This window comes from Salvelinus sp. IW2-2015, linkage group LG14 (genome assembly GCF_002910315.2).
Source record: "Salvelinus sp. IW2-2015 linkage group LG14, ASM291031v2, whole genome shotgun sequence".
NCBI lineage: Eukaryota > Metazoa > Chordata > Actinopteri > Salmoniformes > Salmonidae > Salvelinus > Salvelinus sp. IW2-2015.
Window position 1 is genome coordinate 16772196 of NC_036854.1, and position 16310 is coordinate 16788505.

The 16310-nt window shown below is 41.3% G+C and overlaps 1 protein-coding gene across 1 annotated transcript; it reads left to right on the forward strand.

Annotated features, from left to right (window-relative positions):
• The first annotated feature begins 2038 nt into the window (after positions 1–2038).
• Positions 2039–16058, forward strand: LOC111973310 (tyrosine-protein kinase FRK). The gene is made up of 8 exons (XM_024000633.2): positions 2039–2730; positions 4653–4774; positions 7080–7243; positions 7600–7768; positions 11149–11307; positions 13624–13805; positions 14027–14192; positions 14509–16058. The coding sequence occupies exons 1-8, from the start codon at positions 2354–2356 to the stop codon at positions 14715–14717; spliced, it is 1548 nt and encodes a 515-aa protein (XP_023856401.1). The 5' UTR covers positions 2039–2353; the 3' UTR covers positions 14718–16058.
• Positions 16059–16310: the final 252 nt, after the last annotated feature.

A 16310-nucleotide genomic window follows, 5' to 3' on the forward strand; every position in this document is an offset into this window, starting at 1 on the left:
GTCTAGGGCTCCATTTCACTTTCTTAGAGGAACAGGACTAATGAAGAAACTAATGAGGTAGGCCATGACTGGCCTTACACTCCAGTACAGTAGGTGGCGCTGTATGCACCTTAAGTTGGATTCGGTCCGCCAACCCAATCTCGAAGAAGAAAACGAGTTATTACTTATTTGATCATGTGGTTTAACAACAATAGTTTTGATTTTTCTCTTCTCAGACCAATAAATAAACATGTCAGGATGAAGCTGTCCCAGCTTATATGATGTCCTACTCTGAATTCACCATACAACACTTTTCTGGCAGCCTTGTTCCGACACAGGTGTTTGGAGTATGCTTGATAGCTTTCACAAGGTAACATGTGCTTTTAAACAGTAGCGGTGCATGGGTAAAATCACCGGGCAACCTCTGTCCAGTGAAATTCACAAAGCATATTACTTGTACAATAACAGACAGTTACATGACCTACAGCATGGTCAAGCAAGTTAATGTTAACGGCATTTTCGGACCACTAAACAACTATTAATTTAGAACCACAGATAGTTACCGCAAGTCGCAAAGAAAACATCAGCTGCCTCCTCTATTCCAGCACCATTTCGACATAATCAAATATGCTTAGTCTAATACAGTGACAACTAAATTAACCACCGGAGGAAAACGACACATCAAAATGCAATAATTCWAGTTTTTCAGTCAATGATTTATGCTCTTAATGAGATTTGATAGGAGTGATGCCAAATCCAAGCTGGTGCGCCAGGACCATTCACAGTTTAACTCGCTCAGTTTAGCTCAATGCTAATTGTCAAATTATTATACTTTTTTTTTGTCAAGAGAGGCCATGCTCGCTGGCTTTCCTTGCGTTCAATGCTACTGGCAGCAACAATGTCATACTCGTTTGGACCAGACAGCGTCACATAAATGGCCTACACGTAACTGTTACACAGAACCCAAACCGGCTGCCATCGTGTGCTATYGTGCATAAATGTATTTTGCCCCCCCACACCAAACGCGATCACGACACGCAGGTTAAAATATCAAAACAAACTCTGAACCAATGACATTAATTTGGGGACAGGTCGAAAAGCATTAAACATGTACAGCAATTTAGCTAGCTAGCTAGCTTGCACTTGCTAGCTAATGTTAATTTGTCCTATTTAGCTAGCTTGCTGTTGCTAGCTAATTTGTCCTGGGATATAAACATTGAGTTGTTATTTTACCTGAAATGCACAAGGACCTCTACTCCGACAATTAATCCACACATAAACGGCCAACCGAATCGTTTATAGTCATCTCTCCCCCTTCCAGGCTTTTTCATCTTTGAACTTATATGGTGATCACATCTAAACGTTCATTGTATTACCACGACAACCGGCAACAAAGTTCGTCTTTCAATCACCCATGTGGGTATAACCAATGAGGAAATGGCACGTGGGTACCTGCTTCTAAAAACCAATGAGGAGATGACTTTCAGCGCAATCTGCGTCAGAAATAGGAACGACTTCTATTTTAGCCCATGGCKTCGCAGACGCTCGTTGGCGCCTGCAATAATTGAATAACATGGGTTTCTAAATTTATTTTGCGACGCTCGCGCACGCTACGTGTCCGGTTCTGGTCAGCATGTTAGAGAGACAGAGGGGCGCTATTTCGCTCGTTCGGATGCGTTCTCCTGTGATATACATTCAYCCTCTTGCAAATTGAAGGAAAATGAGAGAGGATTTTATGTTCATGTATTTTTTTTTTCTTGGTCAATTTTTTGGGGGGAATCCATGAGTAACCGAGGTATGGACATGTGGGAACACTAACCCTATAACGGCGTGTAGTAGTTTACTTTTTTTTTATATAAGTATTTCTCGGTGATATTAAAGTCTAATACAGTGACATTACTTATGTTTCCAAAACTGTAACGCAAGCGCGTGTTCGTGGGAAGATGATAACTTCGTCAATAGACCTTAAAGGTAGTTTTCGTCTACGAATGGGGTAGGAATGATACAGGTACGCTATTATTGCACTGCAGGCGGTGCAATTGAAGTTAACACCCCTGCGGATAGCGCTCAAAGTRCACACAGGTCTCCTCAGGAGAAGACTGAGAAATTAAAGTAGGCTAACCAGGAAACATGGTGACGGTTGGCCTCGTGCAATAAATCGCTTTATTTTACTGTTGGTCAGGGTGTTTTTGTGCTATTCCAGTSCAAAGACCAGGGTTGACAAGACGTTTCTGGAATGAGTGAAACTTTTTAGGATCCAATCCATGATGTGAAATTCGTTCTAACCGAAGTGGAATATAAACGCCGAAAGGGACGGCTAACATTTTATTTGATCACAACATGGTTTAGTATGATAAACCAGTGAGTATTCACAATGGAAATTCGAGGTAAGCTCTTGTGGTGTTGTCAGACTGTTTTCCCGTGTTTTAATAAACCGCCGTCAGATTCAGAGCCGAGGAAGGACAACAGCGAAATGGTGGTGATCAAAAACATTCATGCGGAGCATCCCACCAACAGGGCTTTGCCACCAATACCCCTTGGGAGACCGGGCTACGTTTATATCGCCCTCTATGATTATACCGCCCGAACCGTGGATGACTTGAGTTTCAATGTTGGGGACAAGTTAGACGCTCTAGACAAAGGTGCTGGTGATTGGTGGTATGCAAAAGCACTCACTGGAATTTCAGCTGCCAAGAAGGGTTACATTCCAGCCAATTATGTGGCACCTGTAGAGAGCCTGGATGCGGAGCCGTAAGTAGCCTACCAATATACATTTAAAATGATGCGCTGGATGAATGATTCTATTGAAATAGTTGATATATGCTAATGTTTAGACTAGACTAGAACAGCACCAGGTCAGTTTTGAAGAATGTTGGCTTCATTCAAAGAGGTGAAGAACAAAATGGGCTACAGAAAATAGAGTAGCCTATTAAAATTCATTCTACATCCCTTAACCTTTACTTATTCTTGGGCAACTTGAGGCCAGAGTAAAGCAGAAAAGACTCTCACACACTTGAGGCATGTTCCAGAGCTGCTTTACCCCTGATCCCACTATTCACCTAACCATCGTTTTAGGAGGGGACACTAGCTATCTGACACTCTTCTGTTGTGCTTATTTGATTAACCATCATAACTGACCTGTTGGAATGGTCGAGTGGTGTAGGGATACCAAGGAGGATCTGGCAAATATTTGTATACATTCACAGTTTATGAGAATGAGCATGTACTATATAGCCTTGGTGCAATCTGGTGTTGAATGTTTATTATCCCAATTAAAATATTAGCTAAATTCAGAGTTGCACATTGACTCGGTGTTGTGGAATATGATGAGTCACAATACTGTAAGTGCTTTATGGATTCCCAGCACTTCCTCATAACCTAGTCCTAGATGAGGCCTCAGATTTGAGTGACTGTTCTCAAACAAACACCTGACACAACTAACCAACAGTTGACAGGCTACAGTAATGTCATTTTTTTTAAATTACTAAGCACTAGTGTTTGGTTTAATGCATGCCAACTTTCCATATTGCGAACAGATTAAGTCAATAGGGAAATGCCACACTATTGGTGCTGTTCCATGTATCTAGACCTAAGTGATTGGTCAAACAAGTTAATGATTGTCAATGATAAGGAAGTACAATGAATAARTTAATAATTATCCAGATCAGATTAAAATACAAACGTAAAAGTGATTAAACTCTAAAGAGATTCAATGTACATGTAGCTGTATTTACATTTTGACAACCGTTTGTAGGGTCAACACACATACAAGTGCACTGTTTAAATATAGAAAGAAACCAGTTAAGCAAGGAAATTGCACTTGGCATGACATGGCTTAGAGTAAAACTTAACTTTGACCAAACCGAACAGGCCTGGGTATCTTGGTCAAAAGTAATGTTTGGGTAATGCTTTGAAATAATGGAACAGGTACCATTCATAAATGGGCTGTTCAAGAATTATGCAAATAATTAATCTTATCATACCCTATTTAAAAACAACTAACCACGCCTTTTTATTCAATTTATCAATGCCAGTGAGACGTACAATTCAAAGTAAAATGTTTCATATGTAAAAATATATATATATATAACAAATATTTAACTAATGAGGGGTCCATCTTCTGAACAAAGTCAGTAATCTTATCTTGGGTGTGGCTCAAGTATTGTCCTGGTGATCATCCCCTTGAAACTGGTTTTAGTTAAGCTGCAGTCTAGTTTTTGCCTTTCTCAACACACTGTCTGCGGGAATGTTTATTTGTTTTAAATTGAGCCTTTATTTAACTTGGCAAGTCAGTTAAGAACACATTATTATTTACGATGACTGCCTACACCGGCCAAACCCGGACGACGCTGGGCCAATTGTGCCCCGCCCGATGGGACTCCCAATCACGGCCGGTTGTGATACATCCTGTGAAACCTTGAGAGGGTTTTGTCTTGGTAATCAGGACTTGTTTTACCGAAGTATCACGGTCTCATAGTGTACATACACTGATTAACTTGATCAGTGGATGCCTATAGTATCAATCATATAGATCTGTTTGATGTATTGGTAAAAACCCTAAGCTAGGCGAACGCCTTAATGTACCTACCCACCAAGAAAATATCACTGTGCAGTGCCAGTGAATATCTATGATGCTGGGGTTGACCGTTGTTTCCTCCTGTTCTGCTATACAGGTGGTACTTTGCGGACACCAAGAGACTGGATGCTGAGAAGCTGCTTCTGTCTGAGGGGAACCAGCATGGAGCCTTTCTCATCAGAAACTGTGAGAGTCAGAAAGGAGAGCTCTCCCTCTCAGGTAAATCTCAGCGTCGTCGTCTTGTACTTGTCGCGTCTGCAAGAGACTAAAGCTCAGATCTGTCACCCACCAAATATGTACTCTCACAATATGCTCTTGGAACAGGTTTTGAATGACTTTGTGAAGTTTGACACATTTTGTGTCTTCGCTCTATTGTTCAGGATTGTATTTTGTGGTTTTATTTTTCCATCAGTCTATTTCCGTGTGATCCCGGCATGAGGAGGGAACTCAATGCACAAATAACTCAAGTTGTTTCTTCATTCCGTAACAATCCCCATTTTACTCTGGGTAAATCACAGTCTCCCATAGTGCACTGAAGTGTTTGATTGTTCAAGGTCATAAAGTTAAACAAATAGGGAGACCTCTAATTCTCAAAAAGAGACTATGATAACATCACTTAGGGCCACATGAGTCTGGCTGGCCTTTTCTGTCGGAAGGAAAAAGTCCCTTGCTTATACATTTACAGTGGTGTGTAAACTTAGTTACGACAAATGCAATAATCTCATAGTAACCTGATTACAGGAAAGTTCAGTGGTGTTGCTATCTGCCTATGCATTGTTCATGTTAATAATAGTCATATAATATAATAATAGTCATATAATAATAGTCATAATAATAGTCATATAAGTCATTTGCGTTTGAATGTAAAAAGCCCCATGAGCACTAACTAATATATAAAGTAGTTGGAGCACATGACATTTGGTGTCAAATGAAAGCTAAGAGTTTATTTTTATGTAATTAATGCATATATATACCTTCTTCAACATTTTTCTATCCTAAAAATGAGGCATAAGAAAATACTTTGATTTCTGGTCAAACAAATGGAAAAGGGGTCTTAAGGGTCTTAAACATCTAACAGAAAAAGTCTTAAAAGGTATTAGAAATGCATAAAAACACATTGTTGAAGTAAAGAGCCCTGCCAACTAATATCAAGATTTATATTATTAATTTAACCTTTTATTTAACTAGGCAAGTCGGTTAAGAACCAAATTCTTATTTACAATGACGGCCTACCCCAGCCAAACCAGGACAACACTGGGCCAATTGTGCGCCGCCCTATAGGACTCCCAATCACGGCCAAATGTGATACAGCCTGGATTCAAACCAGGGACTGTAGTGACACCTCATGCAGTGCCTTAGACCGCTGCGTCACTCGGGAGCTCTGGTTTTGTATAAATTATTTGCCTTCTGTAAGTAAAAAAATATATATTGAGTCTTGTCATTATCTTGTAATTCTGTTACCAAAAGCCCACATATCTTTAAGATATTTTCTAATTTCTCTCCCTCATGAGGAGGGAGGATAATGAAAGTTTACATAAGTAACAAGGGGTAGACCTACCAATTAGTTAATGTTTTTACTAATAACAATGTGGTTTGATTTAAGTGCTGAAAACATATCATTTTTTTACCAAATCGGTAATAGAATGCCTGCAACTGAATTGGCTACAACGGGAATTCATAGTTGTCAAACCAAAGTTGGGTCGCCTGCTACTGTCCTCCCTTCCACTGTTTTCTTTCTCTTTCTGTGGTGTGGTGGTCAAAGCAGAAGTGTGAAAACAGTCTGGACAACACCTCCTTCTGTCTTTGTCGCTCTTCTCTCTTTCTTTCTCCATGTCGCCCTTTCTCTCTCCCTGTCGCTCTCGCTCTCCCTCTCTCTCTAGTTAGTCAACTCTGCCTGTTCTTACTGACACTTACCCATGAGCCCCCTCTCTTCCCACTTCACTTACTGTAGTTCAATAACCCAAAATAAAACTGCATTTTATTTTATTATTATTTTTTTTTTTCAAACTCTGTCATAACTGACACCCCATTCTTTCTGCAGACATCTTTGGATCTTAATTCAGAGCAGATATTTAAGAGTTTTTGGAAAACGTGGTCACCGAAAAAACTCAGGGAGATTTTCCTGTTATTCTGTTAACCAAACTTTACATTTCCACTGTTCTCCAAGTAAATATGTTTTTCACTTTTCAGTGGAAATTGTTCAAAGTAGTCCTTGTGCATAGTCGTATGGTTTGTTTAACTTTGCAATCAATATTTTTTGGTTTGGCATTGAGTCTCGTCATCTTTCTGTTACCGTGGACTTGTAATTTCTGAGCGTCTTCAGTACAATGAGCCAAATCACCAAAAATAACGTTTTCATGTAGGCAGCCCATTATTCCATAATGGCCATATAAACAGATTTTAACATGGTACTTTCCCCATTTATTTACTCTTCGGCACACATTTTCATGGCCGTGGTTGATTTTACTGTCTTCATTCACACTTTTTAGTGTTCTGCCCTTATGCTTTTGAATGCATCTTTCAGTACTGGACCAGTGCAAAGTGAAGCATTACAAAGTAAGGAAGATGGACTCTGGAGGCTACTACGTGTCGCCGTCCAAGAACTTCCTAACTCTGAGGGAGTTGGTGGAACACTACTCAAAACAGGAGGATGGTCTCTGTGTACGGCTGCTTGAACCATGTAAAAAGGTACGGTGTTCCGTTTACTTTCTTTGTTAACTACTGTATCATGTGATTGCGATAAATCGGATTTGTTTAGTGGCCCTCTTGATCTGAATTGACGTACACACACTTTATGGAACTAATGTGCCTGGCAAATTTGCTAAAGATATCCAGATCACAGAAACCCTCTTCAAATATTGAGCCTAATACAATAGCCTGAAGCTGTTCCGTGTCAACCATGTATAGCACCATTAACCGTTCACAAAGGACAATAGCACAACAGTCATGTGGTTTTCCTGAACAGTAAAGAGTACAGGGTGTCAGGTTCTACTTTGGGACAGTTCCTCTGTCTCTGCTGATTTGTTGTATCTCTCTCGTGTCAGATGGAGGCGCCTCAGACCCATGGTCTGTCCTACAACACTGCCGACCACTGGGAGATAGACCGGACGTCTGTCAAACTGCTGAATAAACTGGGCGCTGGGCAATTTGGAGAGGTTCATGAAGGTCTCTGGAATGACACCACTGCAGTAGCAGTGAAGACCCTCAAACCTGGTAAATAGCCTGTACAACACAAACACAGGACTCAAACCCATAAAATCACGTTATTTCAAATGCTTAATTTTGTATCTCGTTAAAGTTCCAATGCAGCTGTTTTTATCTCAATATAAAATCATTTCTGGGTAACAATTAAGTACTGTATATACACTGAACCAAAAAATATACGCAACATGTAATGTGTTGGTCCCATGTTTCATGAGCTAAAATTAAAAAAGCCCAGATATGTGCCATATGCACAAAAAGCTTATTTCTCAATTCTTTTCACAAATTAGTTTACATCCCTATTAGTGAGCATTTCTCCTTTGCCAAGATAATCCATCCACCTGACAAGTGTGGCATATCAAGAAGCTGATTAAACAGGATCATCATTACATAGRTGCACCTTGTGCTGGGGACAATAAAAGACCACTCTAAAATTTGCAGTTTTGTCACTCAACACAATGCCACAGATGTCTCAAGTTTTGCAGGAGTGTGCAATTGGCATGCTGACTGCAGGAATGTCCACCTAAACTGTTGCCAGAAAATTWAATGTTAATTTCTCGACCATAAGCCGCCTCCAATGTCGTTTTAGAGAATTTGTCAGTACGTCCAACCGGCCTCACAACCACAGCCCACGTGTATGGAGTTGTGTGGAGGAACTGTTTGCTGATGTCAACGCTGTGAAAAGAGTGGAATGGGCAGGCATTTTATCGATGGAAATTTGAATGCAGAGATACTGTGATCAGATCCTGAGGCCCATTGCCGTGCCATTCATCCGCTGCCATCACCTCATGTTTCAGCATGATAATGCACGGCCCCATGTCTCAAGGATCTGTACACAATTCCTGGAAGCTGAACATTTTCCAGTTTTCCCATGGCCTGCATACTCACCAGACATGTCACCCGTTGAGCATGTTTGGGATGCTTTGGATCGACGTGTACAATAGCATGTTCCCGTTGATATCCAGCAACTTCGCACAGCCATTGCAGAGGAGTGGAACAACATTCCACAGTCAGCATGATCAACTCTCTGCGAAGGAGATGTACTGCATGAGGCAAATGGTGGTCACACCAGATACTGACTGATTTTCCTATCCACACCCTACTTTATTTTATTTATATACATACATTCATACATACATACAGTTGAAGTTTACATACACTTAGGTTGGAGTCATTTAAAACTCGTTTTTCAACCACTCCACAAATTTCTTGTGAACAAACTATAGTTTTGGCAAGTCGGTTAGGACATCTACTTTGTRCATGACAYAAGTAATTTTTCCAACAATTGTTTACAGACAGATTATTTCACTTATAATTCACTGTATCACAATTCCAGTGGGTCAGAAGTGTACATACGCTAAGTTGACTGTGCCTTTAAACAGCTTGGAAAATTCCAGAAAATGATGTCATGGCTTTAGAAGCTTCTGATAGGCTAATTGACATAATTTGAGTCAATTGGAGGTATACCACTTGGATGTATTTCAAGGCCTACCTTCAAACTCAGTGCCACTTTGCTTGACATCATGGGAAAATCAAAAGAAACCAGCCAAGACCTCAGAAAACAAATTGTAGACCTCCACAAGTCTGGTTCATCCTTGGGAGCAATTTCCAAATGCCTGAAGGTACCACATTCATCTGTACGAACAATAGTACACAAGTATAAACACTATGGGACCACGCAGCCGTCATATTACTCATGAAGGAGACGCATTCTGTCTCCTGGAGATGAACGTACTTTGGTGCGAAAAGTGCCTATCAATCCCAGAACAACAGCAAAGGACCTTGTGAAGATGCTGGAGGAAACAGGTAGAAAAGTATCTATATCCACAGTAAAACGAGTCCTATATCGACATAACCTGAAAGGCCGCTCAGCAAGGAAGAAGCCACTGCTCCAAAACCGCCATAAAAAAGCCAGACTATGGTTTGCAACTGCACATGGGGACGAAGATCATACTTTTTGGAGAAATGTCCTCTGGTCTGATGAAATAGAAATAGAACTGTTTTTCCATAATGACCATTGTTATGTTTGGAGGAGAAAGGGGGATGCTTGCAAGCCGAAGAACACCCGTGAAGCACGGGGGTGGCAGCATCATGTTGTGGGGGTGCTTTGCTGCAGGAGGTCTCAAGACATCAGTCAGGAAGTTAAAGCTTGGTTGCAAATGGGTCTTCCAAATGGACAATGACCCCAAGCATACTTCCAAAGTTGTGGCAAAATGGCAAAGTTGTGACAACAAAGTCAAGGTATTGGAGTGGCCATCACAAAGCCCTGACYTCAATCTCATAGAACATTTGTGGGCAGAACTAAAAAAGAGTTTTTGCCGAGAAAGGAGGCCTACAAACCTGACTCAGATACACCAGCTCTGTCAGGGGAATGGGCCAAAATTCACCCAACTTATTGTGGGAAGCTTATGGAAGGCTACCTGAAACGTTTGACCCTTGTTAAACAATTTAAAGGCAATGCTACCAAATACTAATTGAGTGCATGTAAACTTCTGACCCACTGGGAATGTGATGAAAGAAATAAAAGCTGAAATAAATAATTCTCTCTACTATTATTCTGACATTTCACATTCTTAAAATAAAGTGGTGATCCTAACTGACCTAAGACATGGAATCTTTACTCAGATTAAATGTCAGGAATTGTGAAAAACTGAGTTTAAATGTATTTGGCTAAGGTGTATGTAAACTTCCGACTTCAACTGTGTGTGTATGTGTATATATATACGATCTTGTTTCATCGCTGCAACTCCCCAATGGGCTTGGCAGAGGCGAAGGTCTAGTCAGGCGTCCTCCGAAACATGATCCGTCAAACCGCGCTTCTTAATACACGCCCGCTTAACCCGGATGTGTGACGGAGGAAACACTGTTCAACTGACGACCGAAGTCAGCCTGCAGGCACCCGGCCCGCCACAAGGAGTCGCTAGAGCACGATGAGCCATGTAAAGCCCCCCCCCCCGGCCAAACCCTCCCCTAACCCGGACGATGCTGGGCCAATATTGCGGTGTCATGGCCAGTTGTGACACAGCCTGGGATCAAACCCAGGTCTGTAGTGACGCCTCAAGCACTGCAATGCAGTGCCTTAGACCGTTGTGCCACTCGGTCGGCCCCCTACCTTTTTTTTAAGGTATCTGTGACCAACAGATGCATACCTGTATTCTCACTCGTGAAATCCTAATGAATTTATTTAAATTGACTTATTTCCTTATATGAACTGTAACTCGGTAAAAACGTTGAAATTGTGTTTATATTTTTGTTCATTATATGAAACACAGGAAAATCCCGTTTTTGAATGCACTTGACATTTTAAAAAATTCTCGTCACAGTGCAGGTTGGATAGAATTCCAGCTAGTGTTAGAGTGCAATACAACGTATACATGTTCTTGTTATCCTAGGCACCATGGACGCTAAGGACTTCCTACAGGAGGCCCATATCATGAAGACACTGCGGCACCCCAAACTGATCCAGCTCTACGCTGTGTGTACTGTGGAGGAACCCATCTACATCATCACAGAGCTCATGAAGAATGGCAGTCTGCTGGATTATCTCCAAAGTAAGAACACACTAGTGTATTGCATTGTAACCTACCTGCATACAAGACCACTGCACTTTCCTCCATGGACCAGACCCTGGTTGGTGTTGGACGTTTAGATTAGAACACCACCTCAACAATGTGCCAACTGTGGCAAGAGTTGAAATACAGTACAGACGTTTCTTTAACTTATGTAACTGAGTGATGTGTATAGGGAATGCTTTGGATGAAGTGTAAATTTGGCAACAACCAAAAAAAGCTACAGTTTTGCTCCCTCTTCACTTTGTGTGATACAGTTGCCTGTAAAGAATATGCTAAATGCATCATATTGGCCATGCTTCTATATTTTGAAAGTTACAGACAGTGCATTCAGAAAGTGTTCAGACCACTTCCCTTTTTCCTCAATTTGTTATGTTACAGCCTTATTCTAAAATATATATATTTTTAAATGTCCTCATCAGTCTTCACACAATACCCCATAATGAGTGTATTTTTTTTGCAAATGTATAAAAAATATTATTTACATAAGTATTCAGACCCTTTGCTACGAGACTCGAAATTGAGCTCAGGTGCATCCTGTTTTTATTGATCATCCTTGAGATATTTCTACAACTTGATTGGAGTTCACCTGTAATAAATTAAATTGATTGTACATGATTTGGAAAGGCAYATACCTGTCTATATAAGGTCCCACAGTTGACAGTGCATGTCAGAGCAAAAACCAAGACATGAGGTTGACGGAACTGTCCGTAGAACTCCGAGGGAGGATTGTGTCAAGGCATGGGGAAGGGTGCCAAAACATTTCTGCAGCATTGAAGGTCCCCAATAACACAGTGGCCACCATCATTCTTACATGGAAGGAGTTTGGAACCACCAAGTGGAACCACCAACTCTTCCTAGAGCTGGTCGCCCATCCAAACAGAGCAATCGGGGGAGAAGGGCCTTGGTCAGGGTGGTGACCAAGAACCCAATGGTCACTCTGACAGAGCTCCAGAGTTCCTCTGTGGAGATGGGAGAAATTTCCAGAAGGACAACCATCTCTGCATCACTCCAYCAATCAGGCCTTTATGGTAGAGTTGCCAGACTGAAGCCATTCCTTAGTTAAAGGCACATGACAGCCTGCTTGGCATTTACCAAAAGGCACCCAAAGACTCAGATCATGAGAAACAAGATTCTCTGGTCTAATGAAACCAAGATTAAACTCTTTGGCCTGAATGCCAAGTGTCACATCTGGAGGAAACCTGGCACCATCCCTACGGTGAAGCATGGTGGAGGCAGCATCATGCTGTGGGGATGTTTTTCAGCAGCAGGAACTGGGAGACTAGTCAGGATAGAGGGAAATATGAACGGAGCAAAGTACAGAGATAGTTGATGAAAATCTGCTTAGGACTTCAGACTGGGGCGAAGGTTCACCTTCCAACAGGACAAAGACCCTAAGCACACAGCCAAGACATTGCAGGAGTGGCTTTGGGACAAGTCTCTGAATGTCCTTGAGTGGCCCAGCCAGAGCCTGGACTTGAACCTGATCAAAAATCTCTGGAGAGACCTGAAAATAGCTGTGCAGCGACACTCCCCATCCAACCTGACAGAGCTTGAGTGGATCTGCAGAGAAGAATGGGAGAAACTCCCCAAGTACAGGTGTGCCAAGCTTGTAGCGTCATACCCAAGAAGACTCRAGGCTGTAATTGCTGCCTAAGGTGCTTCAACAAAGTGCTGAGTGAAGGGTCTGAATATTTATGTAAATGTAAAAATATATATTTTTTCTTTCAAAAAACCTGTTCACTTTGTCATTATGGGGTATTGTGTGTAGATTGAGGGGGAAATAACTATTTAATCCATTTTAGAATAAGGCTGTAATGTAACAAAATGTGAAAAAGTCAAGGGGTCTGAATACTTTCCGAATGCACTGTATATTTAAGATGATCTGATGTTATGGACTCCCTGGTGACTGCCAGCACTCCTTGAGTTTTTCTCCCAATGTGAGATGCTGTGCCATAACGTGAAATATGCAGTGTCATTGCCTGTCAGAGTGATAGTCACCTCTTGGAGCGGCCATGTGAAATTGATGTTGGTGGCCCCGAGACTGTCTGCATTTCATCCCCTATATTTTACTAGATGCCCTTACACACTGGCACAAATTCAGACATTCGGCCATTACTAGCAATTGTTTTGGGGGGACTCTAAACTTCAGAAACTTTTTACAAAGAATTGCATAGTCATCCTTTTGCATGCACACTGTTATTCTGGAAATTGTACTATAACATTTGACTTAAGCACTCATTAGAATGCAATATCAGTTCTCTGACCATGGTACTTACCTTCTCTCCTCCTCCACAGAGGACAAGGGTACGCAGCTGGTAATCTCAGACCAGCTAGAGATGGCGGCCCAGGTGGCTGCTGGGATGGCTTACCTGGAGCTGCAGAACTACATCCACAGAGACCTGGCGGCCCGCAACGTTCTGGTGGGAGAGAACAACATTTGCAAGGTGGCTGACTTTGGCCTCGCCAGAGTCTTCATGGTGGGTATCTCTATCTTTCTGTTAGAAAAACAAGAAAAGGGGATATTTTGTTATTAGTTGGGGCTGTTTGTCAAAAATTTGACGCCAAGGCCTTTCTCAAGACCAGTCTCCATTTCTCTTTCTAAGACATGAAATCAAACTGTTGGAGGCCCACTAAAAGTATTTATTTATTCTGCTCTTTTAAAGTATTGAGGATTCAGATTTTATTCCTGTTGTTTTAGATGGAGAGTGACAACGTTTACGAAGCTAAAGAGGGCACTAAGTTCCCTGTGAAATGGACCGCCCCAGAAGCCATCCACAGCGGCAAGTTCACCATCAAGTCTGACGTGTGGTCCTTCGGCATTCTGCTATATGAGATCATGACCTTCGGCGGGATGCCCTATCCAAGTAAGACTTTTACATGCATGTGTAATGTATTACTCTATAGAAAATAAAGCTGGTGTAATCAGTCAGTGTTAATCCTGTTATTTACTACCGTGGAATTTTTGAGTGTACAATAATGTAAGTGGGCGGGGTAGGAATATTGTATGAGTAGCATGCACTACAGTCAACAGTTTAAAAAAACACCTGACACCCTGTCTATTTGTACACCACTTGCAATTTCAAGGGAGCGTTCATAGTTTATCCACACTAAATGCACAGCATAAGGTTAGATTGTGTTACTGTGTGAGATCAGAACTATAGTCCCCTGTTATTGTTCCAGCCATGACCAACTACGAGGTGGTCCAGCAGCTGCCCACAGGCTACAGGATGCCGATCCCATCACGCTGTCCCAAGGTGATGTATGAGATCATGTCTGACTGCTGGAAGGAGAATGAGAACGACAGACCCACCTTTGAGACCCTACAGTGGAAGCTAGAGGACTTCTTTGACCTGGATGTGACCTCCTACGATGACGCCAACCATTACTAGTACTGTACTGTATACAGGGATCATTGATGCTCTGCTCATGGGTCAGCAGAGGAAAGTAGGGTATGTCCACTGTGCCACAAGTAATATAGTAAAATATCAAAGGCATTTCATACTCCCAACAGTTTGTATCTAGCATGCAGGTAGCATTGTATTTAGCATAGTTGAACTGCCCTCTCCCTGATAACATTATGGTTGAATATCTATTTTTTAGGATTATATTTTGTGGTCGAACACGTGGGACCATAAAATGTTTGATCAGAAAACATTGTTTGTGGAGGTTTTATTTGGCTGCTCATGTATTGTCATTAAAGAAAGTCCGACATGACTATGACGGATAATCCTCTATTGTAACTGTCGTTTGTGACACTCCTACTAGTTAAGATTTTGTTCGCCAAACTTAATGCACTTTTAAATGGGTGATACTGAGACTGCTAAACTCACTAGATGCTCTTTGATGAAGTCACAAACTCTGTCCATGGCCCGGTTAGGCTTTCATAGCTGTTCTCCGGTAAGACTGATGGAGCTATCTAGATTGGCGAAATAGTTCTGCATTCACTCCGCATTCTTCCACTGCTTGGCTGCCAAGTATTCATAAGGCGTATTTTGTTTGTTTTGCTTTATCCACTCTGAAGCATGGTGAGAGAGGGCACTATGTCACTGAACACTCATGAATACATAGGAATGACTGAGTAATGTTGATAGAATATTTTCACAGAAAGAGTAGATATGATTCAACTGGACAGAATTGGATTTGGGGGAAGGATTTGGAGAGTAAATCTGATTGTACATTCACCTAATGTCTATGTATGTCATAGTGGGGATGCTGTTATTGTGCAATAGGAACTGGAATTGAATAACCGGGCAGACTGCTTGCTCTCCACACTGCAGTGGCCTTATGTTGATTGAATGATGGATCGGAGGTGTTGGTATGTGCCCCCTCCTTTCTCACTCTGTAGCATGCCTCTTTTATGGATCAATGACTGAAAAGTTTTGACACTGGACTTATTTGGTGAGACCGGAATTGTACAAGTGCTTGTTGATAATTACCAATCACTTTGTAAAATATTTTATGTTTTAAAAAAATGTCTGATTGTACTTGTAGATCATAACCTGTATGAAAGTGTACACTTTATCAGAAAAACAAGATTATTTCCTTAAATGTGTTTATTGAATGTCATGTTTGATACATAAGAATAATACTTTTTTTTGTATAAATTTGTTTTAATTAATCTGTGGTGAGAATCTACACTGAACAGAAAATATAAATGTAACATGTAAAGTGTTGGTCCCATGTTTCATGAGCTGAAATAAAAGATCCCTGAAAGGTTCCATACACACACAGCTTCTCTCAAATTGTATGCACAAATTTGTTTACATCCCTGTTGGTGAGCATTTCTCCTTTTGCCAAGATAATTCATCTGCCTGACAGGTGTGGCATTTTTAAGAAGCTGATTAAACAGCATGATCATTACACAGGTGCAACTTGTGCTGGTGACAAAAGTCCACTCAAATGTGCAGTTTTGTCACGAGACATCGTGTTGTGACAAAACTGCACAAGTTTTGATGACGCATGCAATTGGCATGCTGACTGCA

Excerpts from the sequence above, each read along its gene's own strand:
- LOC111973310 (XM_024000633.2), top strand. The coding sequence starts at position 2,354 with ATGGAAATTCGAGGTAAGCTCTTGTGGTGTTGTCAGACTGTTTTCCCG. Across the intron at positions 7,769-11,148 it reads AGTGAAGACCCTCAAACCTG|GCACCATGGACGCTAAGGAC; the intron begins GTAAATAGCCTG and ends TTGTTATCCTAG. Across the intron at positions 13,806-14,026 it reads GCCTCGCCAGAGTCTTCATG|ATGGAGAGTGACAACGTTTA; the intron begins GTGGGTATCTCT and ends CTGTTGTTTTAG.